At 41.8% G+C, this 16,151-nt stretch overlaps 1 protein-coding gene across 1 annotated transcript in view; it reads left to right on the forward strand.

Moving 5' to 3' along the window:
* TRIP10 (thyroid hormone receptor interactor 10) overlaps positions 1 to 16,151 on the forward strand; it is a 99,116-nt gene that overhangs the window by 50,152 nt on the left and 32,813 nt on the right. Inside the window, exons 2-3 of the mRNA XM_087711042.1 lie at positions 12,313 to 12,428; positions 13,890 to 13,946. Coding sequence (XP_087567168.1) covers positions 12,313 to 12,428; positions 13,890 to 13,946 — 173 coding nt within the window. The remainder of the gene's footprint in view (positions 1 to 12,312; positions 12,429 to 13,889; positions 13,947 to 16,151) is intronic.

Below are 16,151 nucleotides of genomic sequence, written 5' to 3' on the forward strand. Positions count from 1 at the left end.
GTCTCTGCAATAGGATTTGTTCTCTGTAAACATTCCCCCCCAGTTGTTTCCCCTCCCAACTTTGCTGTGAGTGGGAAGATTGGTATTTCCTTTTGTAATCCCCCCTTAGGATCTCAGCTCTGGGAGGATCCTAGTTTAAGATTCATTCCCAGCCAAGAACTCCGTAATGGACAGCCAACCAGCCTCTCCTTCCTGCCAGATGTCCCCATCCTTGGAAGCAACAGTTTGTTCTTCAGTCATATACTATTTTTTTTAGCTTTTATGTTTGGAAGTATCGTTTTGGGCTGTCAGCTTACAACTCTGATGCCCTCCAATGAGCAGAAGCTCCCACCCATGCGCCCAGCTGGCGCTCACATCCCCGACTTGCTATTTTCAACTATGCATCTTGGCACATTTTGCCCACCTACAGACCTTTCCGCTTTATAAATATCAGCTGGAGAATAGATCTGATAAGACTCTCATAATCAGAGGTGGGTTCATCTGTCTCACTGGCTCCTTCTGCCTCAAAGCTTCAACGGCTGATAGAAATAGTGAAAGACAGAATCCCCATTCTATGAAGCAAGGGACCTCTCTTGGAAGCTCATGGGAAGTGGAGCAAGGGAGAGTTCTCTTACAATCTTACCTTTCTTACAAGAAATACCTCAAAACCCAGACTTCCCAAAAAGCTTAGAGCCAAGGAACAATTACACCCAATAAACATCCAATTCTTGAACCAATTAGTTCAATTCTTGAAGTAATCAGAAAAGTATTTACTTTTGTGTCTTGACTCATCAGTACTGAATGTGAGTAGAAGCTCTTAATATGCTAAGACTCTCGTAGCCTTTTCAAGCTTTAAACAAAAAGGCATTTGAAGTATTTTTCAGAGTTTTCTTTTGCAGGCAAGAGAAAGAGCTTTTAGCTATATCTTGAGAAAACTACATAAAAACTTTAATCCCAACCTGGAGTCTTCTAAGTCTGAAGGACAACAACTCCCCATAATAGCAGGGATTATGGGAAATGCATTCTCATTTATTTAGAAGGGCACCAAGCAAGACGAAGCTGATCCTACATATTGGAGGAGCAGAGATTTTCATGAACTCATTGCATTTCTATTCGCAGGCTGTGTTTTTCCCAAATGCTTGAGAAACACAATCTGTTATGTTACTAATGAAACAAACAAGGAAACCAATATTCAGTGGGGATCGCAGCACTGTGTCCAACCTTGGAAACTTTAAGACTTGTGGATTTCAACTCCCCAAATTCCTCAAGCAACATTGCATGCTGGCACTCTTCCCCTATATAAAAATGATGGATAGACCTACATTTCACAGCTGAGAACAGCTGATCTTCACTCACTTCCCCACCCTTGCGGACTTCAGGCATTCTTCCCCAGGAGTTAGGTAAAGAGGTGTGGAGGGAGTATGTTTCCTCTGGCATGCAAGCAGCACTTTTTCTATATGTGGATAAATCTTTGTTTGTGGTACTCTGTATGCAAATAAGGCATGACAATGATGAACAAACCTAGTTGATTTCATTATACTGTTGTCTGCCTTGGGCAAACGCTGTAGGAAAGATGGCATGTAGATTGATCAAATAAGCATGGTAAGGCTTCAATTCCCAGCAGGCATTATTAATAGCCATAGCAGTTAGACTTATATACCGCTTCATAGGGCTTTCAGCCCTCTCTAAGCGGTTTACAGAGTCAGCATATCGCCCCCCACAGTCTGGGTCCTCATTTCACCCACCTCGGAAGGATGGAAGGCTGAGTCAACTTTGAGCCGGTGAGATTTGAACCGCCGAACTGCAGATAACAGTCAGCTGAAGTGGCCTGCAGTACTGCACCCTAACCACTGCGCCACCTCGGCTCTATTAATGTGCTTAAATAGTCAGGCTCTCTAGGAATTCTGGGAGTTGCAGTCCAATCTCCCTGAAGGGCTCCAATCCTGGGAAACTCCCATGCAATATCTCAAGGGGATTCTCCCTTAGCAATAGCAATAGCAGTTAGACTTATATACCGCTTCATAGGGCTTTCAGCCCTCTCTAAGCGGTTTACAGAGTCAGCATATCGTCCTCAACAACAATCCAGGTCCTCGTTTTACCCACCTCGGAAGGATGGAAGGCTGAGTCAACCTTGAGCCGGTGAGATTTGAACCGCCGAACTGCAGAACTGCAGTCAGCTGAAGTAGCCTGCAGTGCTGCATTTAACCACTGCGCCACCTCGGCTCTCCCTTGGCACATTTTGAGCACCTCTGGATTTTCAGCAGGCCTAGAACCAAATCTGAACAGATCTGAAAAAAGTTCTATCCAGGACTTCACAATGCACTTAAAATGATTTTTTTTAAGATCTCCTGAAATTTCTCAAGGGCTACTTCCTTAAAAGAGGCCATTAGCAATCTTGCCTCTTTAGTAGCATTTATTTTTTCTGCTTGCAAGAGAAACCTTTGAGTTCTCTCTTCATTTCTCTGCACCTTGTAGCTATGTTAAGAGAATTCACTTCAGAGCATCTTTCAACTTGGGAAAGTGGCTTGCAAAGATTCCCGTGGCCCAGATTCTGCTATTGCGACATCTCTTTTCTTCTGGATGGATTGCCATTTCCTAGCAACAAACGAATCAATATAACCAGATCAAGCCTTTCGCTCAATGCTGTCGGCGTCATCAATGTGTAAGTGGGAATCTTTCACTCACCATGCTCTGAAACGCTGCTAAGACAACACATCCACATCCACCCTTCTTCAGGGTGGGCAAGCCAAGTCTTTGAGTGGCTTGTAGGGGGGGGGGGAGGTGGTGCACAGGGGAACATGACAGATGCTCTCACCTCTTGGGGTTAGGCAATGAAATCCAGATGGTGTTTTGTCCAATTGCAGAAGAGGCTATCTCTCTGGCAAACACAGAATTATATCACTATTGCACAACAGAAGGGGGAAAAAAAACACAGAGAGCTTCTAGGCACGGCATTTTCTACAGCAGACACTGGAAACAACTCAGGACGGAAACCCTTTTTTAGGCTGACGTATTTTTACATCTGTGGTGGAACTGCCTCATCCAGTAAGTATCCAGAAGAGGAAAGGTTGAAAGTTAATACTTGCAAGTATATGCACCCTCTAATCTTTTAAAGCAGTGTTTCTCAACCTTGGCAACTTGAAGATGTCCGGACTTCAACTCCCAGAATTCCCCAGCCAGCGAACGCTGGCTGGGGAATTCTGGGAATTGAAATCCGGACATCTTCAAGTTGCCAAGGTTGAGAAACACTGTTTTAAAGACTGATTTCTTTCTTTCTAATATTTATTGTTTTATCATAAAAAAATAAAACACAAAACACTAAACGGAAGCCAACGAAATGAAACAAAGCACAGATTTAACCCTAACAACAACAAAGGGGAAAAAAAAGGTAAAAGCGATCAATTAAATTTAACAATTATCATGTAGGATCCATCATGGCTGGGGTGCTGAAAGCAAAGAAAAAGCAGTAAATTTTCCCCCGTCTGCTTTCTTAAGTGATCCAAAGTACTGAAATTCATTGCAAAAAAACCCACATAAGCAACAAACTTCTCACATTGGTAGATGGACAAGACCATGTTCTCTGGGAATTATCTTTTCCAACAAGGCAAAATGAGGAATTCATTTGTTTTCCAATTGCTTCTTGGACTGCAACGCAATCATTCCTAATTACTGGCTGTTAGGCTGATAGGAATTAAGTCTACAGTCTTTTCCAAAATGTCTGAAAAGACTCAGGTTTCTTATCTATCCATTAAGGCTTTAAATCTCTGACAACAGGGATTCTTGACTTTAACTCAAGATAAGCCTTTTAAAAATCCTTCATTGCCGTTAAGTTTGTTTTTACAAATGTTGCCGGTGTATTCATAAGGTCTTAAAATTTTGTCACTTACCCTCATAGGATTTTAAAGTTTGAAGGCAGAATTATTCATTGCACATCCAATTATGATAGCCTGAGTCAAGCACAATAAATTTCTGGAAGATTTGCCAGTAAGACAATTCCTCATTAAAAAAATATGAAGCCAGAAATAGGTCAGAACATCAAACAATAATTCTTCCACGAGGGATAAATACGAAAAATAAAGATGCATTTTGTTTAGTCTACCAGCAAATTATGGCAGGATAGAGATATTTTAAAACAAAGTTCCCAATTTTAGCTCTTAGCTACAGCAACTATATTGTTTCAGCTCTTCATATCAGGATGCATTATGAGCAGTGGTGGGTTTCAAATTTTTTTTTGGACCTACTCTGTGGGTGTGGCCTCCTTTGTGGGAGTGGCTTGCCAGCCATGTGACCTGGTGGGAGTGGCTTGCTGGCCATATGTTTTCTTTCACTCTCTCTCTTTCTCTCTTTCCTTTTGTCTCTCTGTCCCTTTTTTCTTTTTTTCTTTCATCTCTCACTCTTTTTCTTTCTTTTTTATTTATTTATTTCTTCCTTTCTTTCTCTTTCTCTCTCTGTGTCTGTCTGTCTGTCTGTCTGTGTGTGTCTGGTGGGTTTCAAAATTTTTTGGAAGCTCTTCTGTTTTCCGGGTCCACTGGTGGAACCTCTTCTAACCGGTTCGGTAGATTTGACGAACCGGTTCTACCAAATAGGTGCGAACTGGTAGGAACCCCACCTCTGCAGTCTCAATATCTTTTTTTTTATATTGTGACCAAAAGTGGATTCGGTATTTGTACAAAATCTGCATTTTGTACAAAATCTGCAACTTGCAGGCTTTTCAATCTTTCCATCTCAGCTTTTTCATAATACATTGTCTTATAAAGCTCTGGATTCTTCAATTAACTTTGATATCCAGGACTGTGTGGCAGGACATCATCCCTTCAGCTGTGGTTCCAGATTTTGATGGACTAAGAAATTGGCCAGGCCTTTTGAATAAAGAAAATAACTTTAAAACTCAAGCTATTGTTTCTGTTCAGTTTACAGTTCTATTTCACATCTTTTAAACCTGAGATATGGATTTTTTTTAAAAAAAAAATGGTAGCATAAAGGTTTGTGTTCTAAACATATTGTCACAACTATTTGATGTCCGAAAATGATCGAATCAGAATCTTCTTTATTTCTGTGAAATTAGATTATATCCTCTTGCAGTTATTAGCGGGTTTTTTTGCTGATTTTTGTTCCTCCTTGTTTTAAGGCAGTTTGGAGAATCTGTTTTCATTGGGATTTAGAAAGTAGATGATCTGTGCTTAAATTAACAAGAAAATTGAAAGAGGAACAACTGACTATTCAATAAAATAAAACAATTCCGATTTGCACCGGAGTGGTAGTGACAGAGAGTTTGGATGGGTTTGATTGCCATGAGTATAATTCACATTTACTTTATTTTTAAATTGTGGAACAGAAAGTGCAGTGCATTTCTGAATTATCTGAACATATTTTTGGAGAGATGTTGGCAGTTTGACTGACATTCATATTGCTAATATTTGGATAGTGGTCTAAAAGTAGTACCATTTGAAAAGCAATTTAGAAATCTTGAGGTCAATATTATTCTGCTTTATTTCTTCCTTTATCCCTGCATTATATATTGTTGGAGAATTGTTGAGCTGCTTTGGCCTCCACTTACAGAATATTTTAAAAATTGAACTACTTTGAACTGAGTTCAGGGGCTAAAAATTAGGTTATTTTGCAATTAATCTTATATATACAAATATAGGCTTATGGGGGAATTTATATGGTAACACAGAAAAAGATTTCAAAATGAGCTTGTCCTTTACTAAGAAATCTATGTCAAATTTCCTTTCTTCCAATCAGTGAATTCAAAATATCTCCATTAATGATTGACAGGTGAATTTTAACACATTTTAGATATGCGTGCCTAAAATATGTCCTTTGGACTTCCTAAACAGCAAGTATGTTTAGGACTGTTGCCTCGTATCATTATAATTAGTCTTTTGCCATTTCATTTCTACTTCAAACACCCTGCTACAGATCCAGAAACTTTACCATTTCAACAGATCTGATGCTCTTCCAATCTACATATCAAGCAAAAAAACTTACCCAAGTTCTTTTGAATTTCTGTTTTCCACCTTTAAACTTTAGAGTCTGTACCATAAAATTATTTGCAAGCTTCTTCCCATTGCCATTTTTCTCTTTCTCTGTTTCCGAATGATAGGCTGGTTGCAAATCCTCCATGTTTAGCTCTACATCGAAGTGAAATTAAAGAGTGTTAACTCTTCAAAATTATCGGGGATGAATGTGTAAAAATCTGATATGGATCAGGTGATGGTAGGTCCCAAACATATCTCTTGGTATTTGACAAATAAATTGTCATAATGGTTTTGAAATAATGTCTTAAATCTACATTGGAATCCATGGCACAGAATTTCTTCTAAAAAAACAATAATTCTAATAAATGAATTGGCAGTGATCCAAGGATTCATCTGAAATTGATTTGCTAGATGTCTGACTGCAGATTAAATCTATCATAACTCTATAAAACTCTTTCACCTATCTGTTGAAGGGGATGTGAAGAGAAGGGTTCTTTTCTACGTTTAGTTAGATATCTGCACATAGGTTTTATTAAAAAAAGAAATTTCAGGACTGGAAGTTGCATTAAAAAAAACCTTAGATGGCTTTTAATTACTGCTGAGCAGGGAGGTGCAGTCACTAGAGGCAGGGGAGGCGTGGCCTCACCAGTCATGAGGAAAAGGAAAGAATTTTAAAGAATTTTTTAAAAATAATTAAAGCCAAGGTAGTTGCTGCCAGATTCCAAGTCACAGTGACTTGGAACAGTGCTTAGTGTTAACTATAGGAGGAGGTGAGAGAACTATGGGCCTCCTGTGCATAAGCAATTTTTCGCCTTTTAAGAGTTAAGAAAGGGTTAAAAAAGTGAAGAATTCCTTATGCAAAGGAGGCACGTGTTCTCTCGCCTCCTGTAGAGGGCATTTTTAGAGGCTTTTTAAAGTTCTCTGGGAGCAACTAGCTCAGTCTGACTCAGAGCTCTGGCAGAACCACGTTGCCTTTTCAAAAACACACACACATACACAAACAGCTGGATAAAAGTACATAAGCCCAGCTTCACTGATTACAACGTGATTCACCTGCAATCAAACGTTCCGATCGGAAGGCAGCAGGGGAATGGGGGGGGGGGGGGTATGGCAGAGGAGCTGCTTTCAAGCCTTTGGAAAATATACCCAATCCAACTTCTGTGTTTGTGTTTGTTTGAGAGTGAGTGAGTGAGTGGGAGAGGGATCCAATTTCTCTGTGTGCGTGTGTCTGTTTGAGAGGGGGGGGAGAGGGAGGAAGGAGGAGGAGGGAGAAGAAAAAGAATGGGAAAACTTATTTTGCAAGGGGGAAAAATGCTGTCGCTTTAAATCAGAACTGGGCATGCCTGGCTGTGGAATTCTGGGAGTTGAAGTCCACAAGTCTAAAAAGTGTCACGATGCTGCGAGACTAGAGATTGCAAACTTCAGATTGTTTCATCAGCTCCTGATTTTTAAGAGTGTAGCAGCTGCTAAAAAGAAGACTGTCAGGAAAATTATTTTCTTAAACGTTACTCAGTTTGTTTTATGGTTCATTTGCATTATTAAGAAGCACATACTAGTTGAGATAAAAATCTTTCCTTATCTCTAGTAAGTAGTGTCAGTTGGAATCCTCCCCAGCGGAGGTCATGAGTCCAGAACCACCCTTCAGAAGAATTATCTGTGAAACAGCCCGTTGCTTTCTCCTTCCATCCTTTTAAAATGATATGTGTGATGATAATCAGGATAACATAATTGTAGTCCTGTCTATGTATTTGCACATAAGATTCCCAGCGGATTGCAATACTGGTTGCAGAAGGATGGAAGTCGTAGCCTGACTCATCATGAAATCACCAGATTTTGGGAACGCCGAGTGATTCAGTGAAAACAGCATGAAGCTAGAACCATTCATTTTTAAGCGATTGCTAAGATTTTTCCTCTTGTTGGATGCAATACAGATGGCCCTTGACTTACAGCAGTTAGTGAGCATTTGAAGTTACAACGGCACTGGAAAAAGAGACTTATGACCAATTTTCACACACACGACCATTGCAGCATCCACATAGTCATGTGAGCAAAATTTGAGCGCTGGGCAATTGACTCCTATTTATCACAGTTGCATTGTCCCAGAGTCATGTGATCACCTTTTGGGTTCACCGACAAATGCACGCCCGACAAATGCGCGTCGACAAAACCGCGTCGACGAAATCACGTCTACAAAAAGCGCGCCATCCACAAACAACATAATGGGACGCGAAAACAACGTCCCTAACTCTAAAACGTTGTTTTCGTGTCCCACTATGTTGTTTGTGGATGGTGTGCTTTTTGTGGGCGCGGTTTTGTCGGGCGCGCATTTGTCGGATCACGCACCTTTTGTGACCTTCAAAGCAAAGTCAATGGGGAAGCCAGATTCACTTAACAGCCATATTACTAACTTAACAACTGCAGTGATCCACTTAACAAAGGTGTCAAGAAAGGTTGTAAAATGGATCAAAACTCACTTAACACATGTCTCACTTAACAAAAGAAATTTTGAGCTCAATTATTTTCATAAGTCAAGGATTACCTGTATTTTTCTTCGTCTTTCCGTGTCTCTTTTTAAAACATTGTTCTGGTAATAATCATAATGTGGGTTTCCCTCCCAAAACGGCATTAAGATGACAGCCAGGAAAAGCGTTGCATGCTGCTACATAACCTCGTACATCCCCTTACATGTCTTTGCCTAATCTAGAGGAAGATGATAGCATATACTGAGAGCCAAGGTGGCGCAGTGGTTAGGGTGCAGTACTGCAGGCCACTTCAGCTGACTGCTATCAGCAGTTCAGCGGTTCAAATCTCACCAGCTCAAGGTTGACTCAGCCTTCCATCCTTCCGAGGTGGGTGAAATGAGGACCCAGACTGTGGGGGCGATATGCTGACTCTGAAAACCACTTAGAGAGGGCTGAAAGCCCTATGAAGCGGTATATAAGTCTAACTGCTATTGCTATTGCTATTCTTGAGGGGAGAAAGGGGGCATCCAGGAGACAGCTCCCTTTCTCAGTGACTGCCCTGCGTAGAGTTTGTGCATCTCCCAGCTTCAAGAAAGAAAACAATTTGCTATGTGTAATTTATACCTGTGGCGGAATGTAGTCTGGATTCCCAAGAGGGAGGAGCTGCATTCCAGACGACCAAGACAAAGCAATGTTTGGGTCAAGCCAGCCCCTCCCTAGAGGTCCTCGGAATGTATCTGTGATGACGCAAGTAGTTGTTTTAACTTGACAAGGTTTCTGCCTGCCTGTCTGTCTGATTTATGCGCCGCCCATCTCATCTGTGAGTGTGGAACAATAAAGGAAACTGCTCAGAAATGCAGTTTTTTTGAGCCTGACGAACGAAGGGAAGAAATTTTGCTATCATTGTTCAGTGAAAGTTGAGTTACCCCCCAAAGGAGTCCGGAGTCCAAATGCAGGATCCGGGCTGCTCACTCATGAGGCTGTAATTACCAGCTATGTTCCAAAGTAATTAATTTAAAATATCAGGACACAAATGCATCCTTGTTTTCAAACAGTGGTTTTGTTTTATGCGTTCAGGATGGAAAGGGAACTTGTTAGAAATCTTCCTTAAACATTGTCCAGCTGCAAGTAGTTGTCTTAAAATAGGGTGCCAAGTAAAGGAAGTGTGAAAGATTGCCAGCTGACTTCGCTGGAAATCCAGAGCTGAGGAAAAAAATAACGTCCCAATTCAACCCAAGCGCTGGCTTTCAGGATGGTTTACTTCATCAGCATTAGAGAAAATCTGTTCCCCGGCAGATGCAGCTTCCGTATTAGAAATGGAAGGCATGCTTTCCGCCCCCTCCCCCAATGATTGGTCTTCTTGGCTCTTCCTTGGCTCTAAAGACTACTCATTGCAGGTGCCTCAGAGCAATAGCAATAGCAGTTAGACTTATATACCGCTTCATAGGGCTTTCAGCCCTCTCTAAGCGGTTTACAGAGTCAGCATATCGCTCCCACAGTCTGGGTCCTCATTTCACCTGCCTCAGAAGGATGGAAGGCTGAGTCAGCCTTGAGATTTGAACCGCTGAACTGCAGAAGTGGCCTGCAGTACTGCACCCTAACCACTGGGCCACCTCGGCTCTTTGAGCATTTGCGCTATCTGTCATGTGGGCATCACTTGTACACTTTGCTCTAGAATTGCTGTAGGTTTCATGCTGGGCTCAACATAATAGCAGTAGCAATAGCAGTTAGACTTATATACCGCTTCATAGGGCTTTCAGCCCTCTCTAAGCGGTTTACAGAGTGCTGTGTGTGTGTTAGGGTGTGTGTGTGTGTGTGTGTGTGTCCGTCTCTCTCCCTCTCTCTCTCTGTCTGTAAACCACTGTCGTGCCTGTCGTCCTGGATCAGGCTGAGCCGCCTGTCCTTCTTCAACACCTCCAGGGTTGCACATCCATCATAAAATCCATCGGGCCATCCAAAGTAGAGGGGTTCAGCATGGCCTTGGCTGAGTGTGTGCAAACCAGTGGTGTGTTTCAAAAAATTCTGGAACCTCTTCTGTAGGTGTGTCCTGCTTTCCGGGTCCACTGGTGGAACCTCTTCTAACCGGTTCGGTAGATTTGATGAACCGGTTCTACCGAACTGGTGCGAACTGGTAGGAACCCACCTCTGGGCTTGAGGCACATAATCATTGTCAGTTTTAAAAGTCCTGATCCAGTTCTTTTCAATTTCAGTTGGGCTCATCATTTGTTGATAAATCTACAGTGTTCCTATCATTTTAGATTTAACATTCTCATGTTTGGAAGTAATTAGTAAACAAAACGTGGAGGAGGACGTACCTCCTATTTATAAAGCTTCAGAGATAGTATATGTTCTGTTTATCACTTCTAGTGTCCGCAGTAGCGCTATGTTCCAGTATTCATCCAACTAAATTAAAAATTGAACTCTTCATTCTTTATGAGACAGGCATATTAAGAAAGTGATGTTGTGGAGAACTGTCTGCTTTGAGCTTGCTAAAGTTTAGTAGAACAGAACTCTCTTGAGATAGTAATTCCGTCACATCGATCCTGGCACAAACATTGCCATGTTTGATTTGCAAAATCTGAGGAGATGAAGCATACATTAGTGGGTAATGTCTGCCAGCCACATTCTTGTTAGTTGTAAAAATTCTTGCGAATTGTAAAACTCACCAAAGTCCTGATTTCTGGTTAATGTCATGAGGTGGGAGGATACATAGGAATGTAGCGTATTTTTTTTTCTTAAATGCTATTTGGTATTTTTAAAAAAAACCAAAACCTGGGCCCTTGCTTAGATGTTTAGTAGCATGAAAGACAATGAAGAATTTGCAATGTCAGCTTGAATTGTGCTGATGTGAGTTGCATGATGAGTAGAATGGGCCGCCTTCCCCTTATTTCCCACCCACCAAGCTTAGAAAGCAACTAGGAATCAGGTTTTGTGCATAGAGCTTCAAGTGGATTTTGTCTTATGCTAATTACGCACTAGTGTCCACGGCCATATTGCAATATAATAAGGCTCCGTCTAGAACAGCAAAGGTTTCCACCAGATTCTCATTTTTATGAGACATGACAAAATGGTTAAATACAAGCGGGATAAATCATTAGAACTGTGTATTTTACATGTATTGAAGATTGGTTTTTGTCTAGACCTGATTACTTTCATGGATACAGTCCCCTGGAATGTCACTCAGAGGCTGAGTGCAACTCTTGACTTAAAAAGCCAAGTTCTTGACTCGAGCCTCTGAATGAAGTCTGGTGTCAGGCCTGCATTTATATTCCTTTTTAGAATTTTGGCCTGCCACACTTTCTCTTATTTCATTACGCTGTTTCTTTAAGTATAGTCAATGGGAGGGGAGGAATAGAAGGAGTAGGCTTTTGGAATGTATTGTTTTTCATTCTTTGCTAGAAGCCAAGGTCATCCTTTGTTCTCCACACCAGTACACCTGACCGGAAGAAGCTGGGCATGGACCCCAGCGTGGAAGAAGGAGATTGGACCATGTGATGGGCTGTGGGTGTGGGGACAAGATCATGAACTTTTAACTGGGTGGGATTCTGATGTAACTTCCAGAGTTGGAATCCCCATAGCACAATGCCAACATGCCTGCTTTATTAAATTGGAACTTCAAGCATCGTTTTGCCTTCGACTCTGATTTGATTCTACATGGTATTTGGAACGCTGACATCTGGTTGCTTGAGGACAACAGTGTTTCAAACTGTGGCAGATATTTGCATGTTTGGTGATTGGTTTCCCTTAATTCTTTTAGTGAACCCCTGCTGACACAGCTTGGTTTTTATCATCTGTGCCCGGCCTTTGTGACCCCATTCTATTGGGGTCTCAGAAAAAGTCTGCGGGTTTTCAGCTGCCTTGGGTCACACTTCTCCCATCTTCCCCTTCAGGATCAATTTGACACGATTGAGCGCCACACCCAGTGGGGCCTGGACCTGATGGACAGATACGTCAAATTTGTGAAAGAGCGGACTGAAATTGAGCAGGCGTATGCAAAGCAGCTCAGGTAGGTGTGAGGGAGTGGGGGTGGCAATGGGGCTGACACAGTGGTGGGTTTCAAAAATTTTTAGAACCTCTTCGGTAGGTGTGGCCTGCTTTGTGGGAGTGGCTTGTCGGCCATGTGACCGAGTGGGCGTGGCCAACTTGTAAAATGTGGTGAAACTCACTTAACAATGCTCTTACTTAGCAACCAAAATGTTGCCTCAGAATCTCTGGCATTTGAAGCACACAAGTCTTAAAGCTGTCAAGTTAAAAGATCCTTCCACCCCTAACCCTTTAGAAAAAAAACCTCCAGGGGTGTTCAAACTTGACAGCTTTAAGACTTGTGGACTTCAACTCCCAGAATTCCTCCTCCAGTCATGCTGGCTCAGAAACTCTGGCATTGAAGTATGCAATTCTTAAGACTGGCAAGTTATAAGATCCTTGAACCCCTAACCCTTTAGGGGAAAAAAACCTCCAGGGGTGTTCAAACTTGACAGCTTTAAGACTTGTGGACTTCAACTCCCAGAATTCCTCCTCCAGTCATGTTGGCTCAGGAACTCTGGCATTGAAGTGTGCAATTCTTAAGACTGGCAAGTTATAAGATCCTTGAACCCCTAACCCTTTAGGGGAAAAAAACCTCCAGGGGTGTTCAAAATTGACAGCTTTAAGACTTGTGGACTTCAACTCCCAGAATTCCTCCTCCAGTCATGTTGGCTCAGGAACTCTGGCATTGAAGTGTGCAATTCTTAAGACTGGCAAGTTATAAGATCCTTGAACCCCTAACCCTTTAGGGAAAAAAAACCTCCGGGGTGTTCAAACTTGACAGCTTTAAGACTCCCAGAATTTCTCCTCCAGTCATGTTGGTTCAGGAACTCTGGCATTGAAGTGTGCAGTTCTTAGAGCTGGCAAGTTACAAGATCCTTGAACCCCTAACCCTTTAGAGAAAAAAAAAAACCCAGGGGTGTTCAAACTTGACAGCTTTAAGACTTGTGGACTTCAACTCCCAGAATTCCTCCTCTCGCTCTTCATCTTGATGATGTGCGGACGGGTGGGGGGAGGGAGCTGGAACCGGTTCTAAACGGCACTGTAGATTTGTGGAACCTCTTCTATAGAAGAGGTTAGAACTGGCCGGAACCCACCCCTGGGCTGACAGATGCTTGGATTCAGGTTTTAGGGAAAGGAAAGAATCCAAGAACTTACGTAGTTTAGCTCAAGCAGACTGCCTATTTCTTATGTGACTTGAGATAGGTGAAATGTAGAGAAAGTTGGGAAAGTCCTAGTAAATAAAAATAATTTTACGCAGGCAGGTATATTAAACATTTCCATCTGACAAAATCCAACAGCCTGAAGCTGCTTCAAAGTCTAATATTGAAGTGTAATTATGTCTGAGTGAAACAGTGTTTTCTTTTTACAGTGTAGGTATGAGTTCATTCTTTGTTCCATTTCCGTTCAATATTGTATGTTATGCATGTTATCTCCTTTGCAGAAATCTTGTGAAAAAGCACCTTCCCAAGAGGACATCTCGAGAAGATCCAGAAACAAAGTAAGAAGTGAGCATATGAGTTTAATGGCAACGAAGCCAGTGCCGGACATATTTCAAGTAGACAAATCTTTTTTTAAAAAAATATATTTTTATTTTCAAAACAAACATACAAATCCGCCTTCTTTTTTAAATTCAATACGTTTATTTCCATTTCATTCCATACAATCAGATGTATACTGTGCATAACCGGGGCATATAACATTGAATAATAAACACAGCCCTCGCTTTTATAGACAATACCCCCCAAAATACAAACCCAATATACCACCTTAACCCACCATACACCCTCTTTCACCCCCCTCCAACTTTCATTTTTCCTTCCAACTTTCCCCTCTACTTCCTACTTCCCCTCCCCCTCTATCACTCCTCTCTCCCAATACATTCCCTCCCTCCCTTCCTTCTCCTCCTGCCTCCAATCCTCTCTCCCACCCTCTCCACCCCTCCTTCTTTCACTCTACTCCTCCCTCTACTCCTCCCTTCGGTGTACCTCTATTGTCTATCAATATGTTCAGCTTGTCCTATTCAAATCCGCCTTCTTTACATACTGTATAAAGTGTATCAGCTGGCTACAAAAGGCTTTTGTGCATCTCTTCCACCGTCATCAAATATAATTCATATTAACTCTAATATCCTATAACTCGGATATTTATTATATTACCATCATCATACCTCCACTTTTATTTGACTATGATTATTTAAACGTCTCCTCAAGTAGACAAATCTTGTCTGTTTTTTAAACTTGAGCTTAGCAAGACCTGGCCAAGATGACTTTGCAAATTGTTAACAGCAGCCGGCCTCAAAAGGAATCCCTAGGAAGCATTAGCACATGTGATCCAAAGTTGCACCCACTTTGCAGAACTCACATGAGCATCAGCAGGCAGACGGATGATGAAAGGGAAGATTGCAACATAAACCACATGACTTAACATACTTGATTCTGAGGTTTATAAATATGAATGAAGACCTGTGAGACTCACTTGGTGAAATTTAGCATTGGTTAATGTTATTGGACTGACTGGGCAAGCAATCAGCAATCCAGTCCACATATCCAGGAAATGGATTTCTTGCTCCAGGAAGTAATTTCTCTCTCTCTCAATGTTTATGCTTTAATTATTGATCTTGCAATAGGTTTATAGGTTTATTGCATTTATATGCCGCCCTATTCCCGGAGGGACTCAGGGCGGCTAACAATCCCAGGGGAGGGAGTAATACAGACAAGGCTAAAACAAACAACAGGATACAGAGAAAATTTAAAACAATCAACAGTCACACAATTCGAGCGGGGAAGGCAACTCGTCAACCCCAGGCCTGTCGGAACAGCCAGGTTGTAACAGCCTTACGGAAAGCCTGAAGGGAGGTGAGGGTCCGAATCTCCACGGGGAGCTCGTTCCAAAGGGCCGGAGGAGCCACAGAGAAGGCCCTCCTCCGGGTAGTCGCCAATCGGCACTGGCCGGTAGATGGAATTCGGAGGAGGCCTAATCTGTGGGATCTAATGGGTCTTTGGGAGGTGATTGGCAGCAGGCGGTCTCTCAACTACCCAGGTCCAATACCAATTCAGATTTATCACTGGTGACTGCTTTCATTATTGATGGTACCTAGTATGTATGCCCATGGCTAATATGAGTTAATATGAGGTCCAGCCCCACTAAGGTTGAGTGTATGATGTGCCTTTTAACTTGCTGCTCCTCTCTATTTTAAATTTTTTAGTATTCTTTTTAGCGTTGTTTTTATGTAAGCTGCCCGGAGAACTTCAGGATTGGGCGGCATATAAATTCATTAAACTTTGAACTTTGAAAAAAAAAAGTGAAGAAAAAGAAATACAGGCTATAGTTCTTACGTAATTCTAAAGGTACATCCAGGAAAGTTACAAAACTTTGCATAGTAACTAAAATCCTCTATCAAATCTTCATCATCTTAATAAATTGGGTACAGACTTTATCCATAGGTGTGTGTGTGTGTGTGTGTGTGTGTGTGTGTGTGTGTGTGTGTGTGTGTGTGTGTGTTTATTTATTTCAAAAGTTTTATTTTCTTTTAAAACAAACATTTCATCATTCCTCAATCAGTGAGACATCGGAGTACAATTTTTTGTGTGTGTCAAAATAGTTCTTGTTTACCACCAAATTCTTGTCTAACCTAATGTATGCCCCTCCCTCCCTCCCTCCACCCTCCCCCCCAACCCCCCTCCTCCCCCCCCCCGACTTCCCA

This window comes from Thamnophis sirtalis, unplaced genomic scaffold, assembly GCF_051295495.1.
Source record: "Thamnophis sirtalis isolate CommonGarterSnake01/CBP01778 unplaced genomic scaffold, rThaSir2_p1.2 scaffold_3, whole genome shotgun sequence".
NCBI classification, from domain to species: domain Eukaryota; kingdom Metazoa; phylum Chordata; class Lepidosauria; order Squamata; family Natricidae; genus Thamnophis; species Thamnophis sirtalis.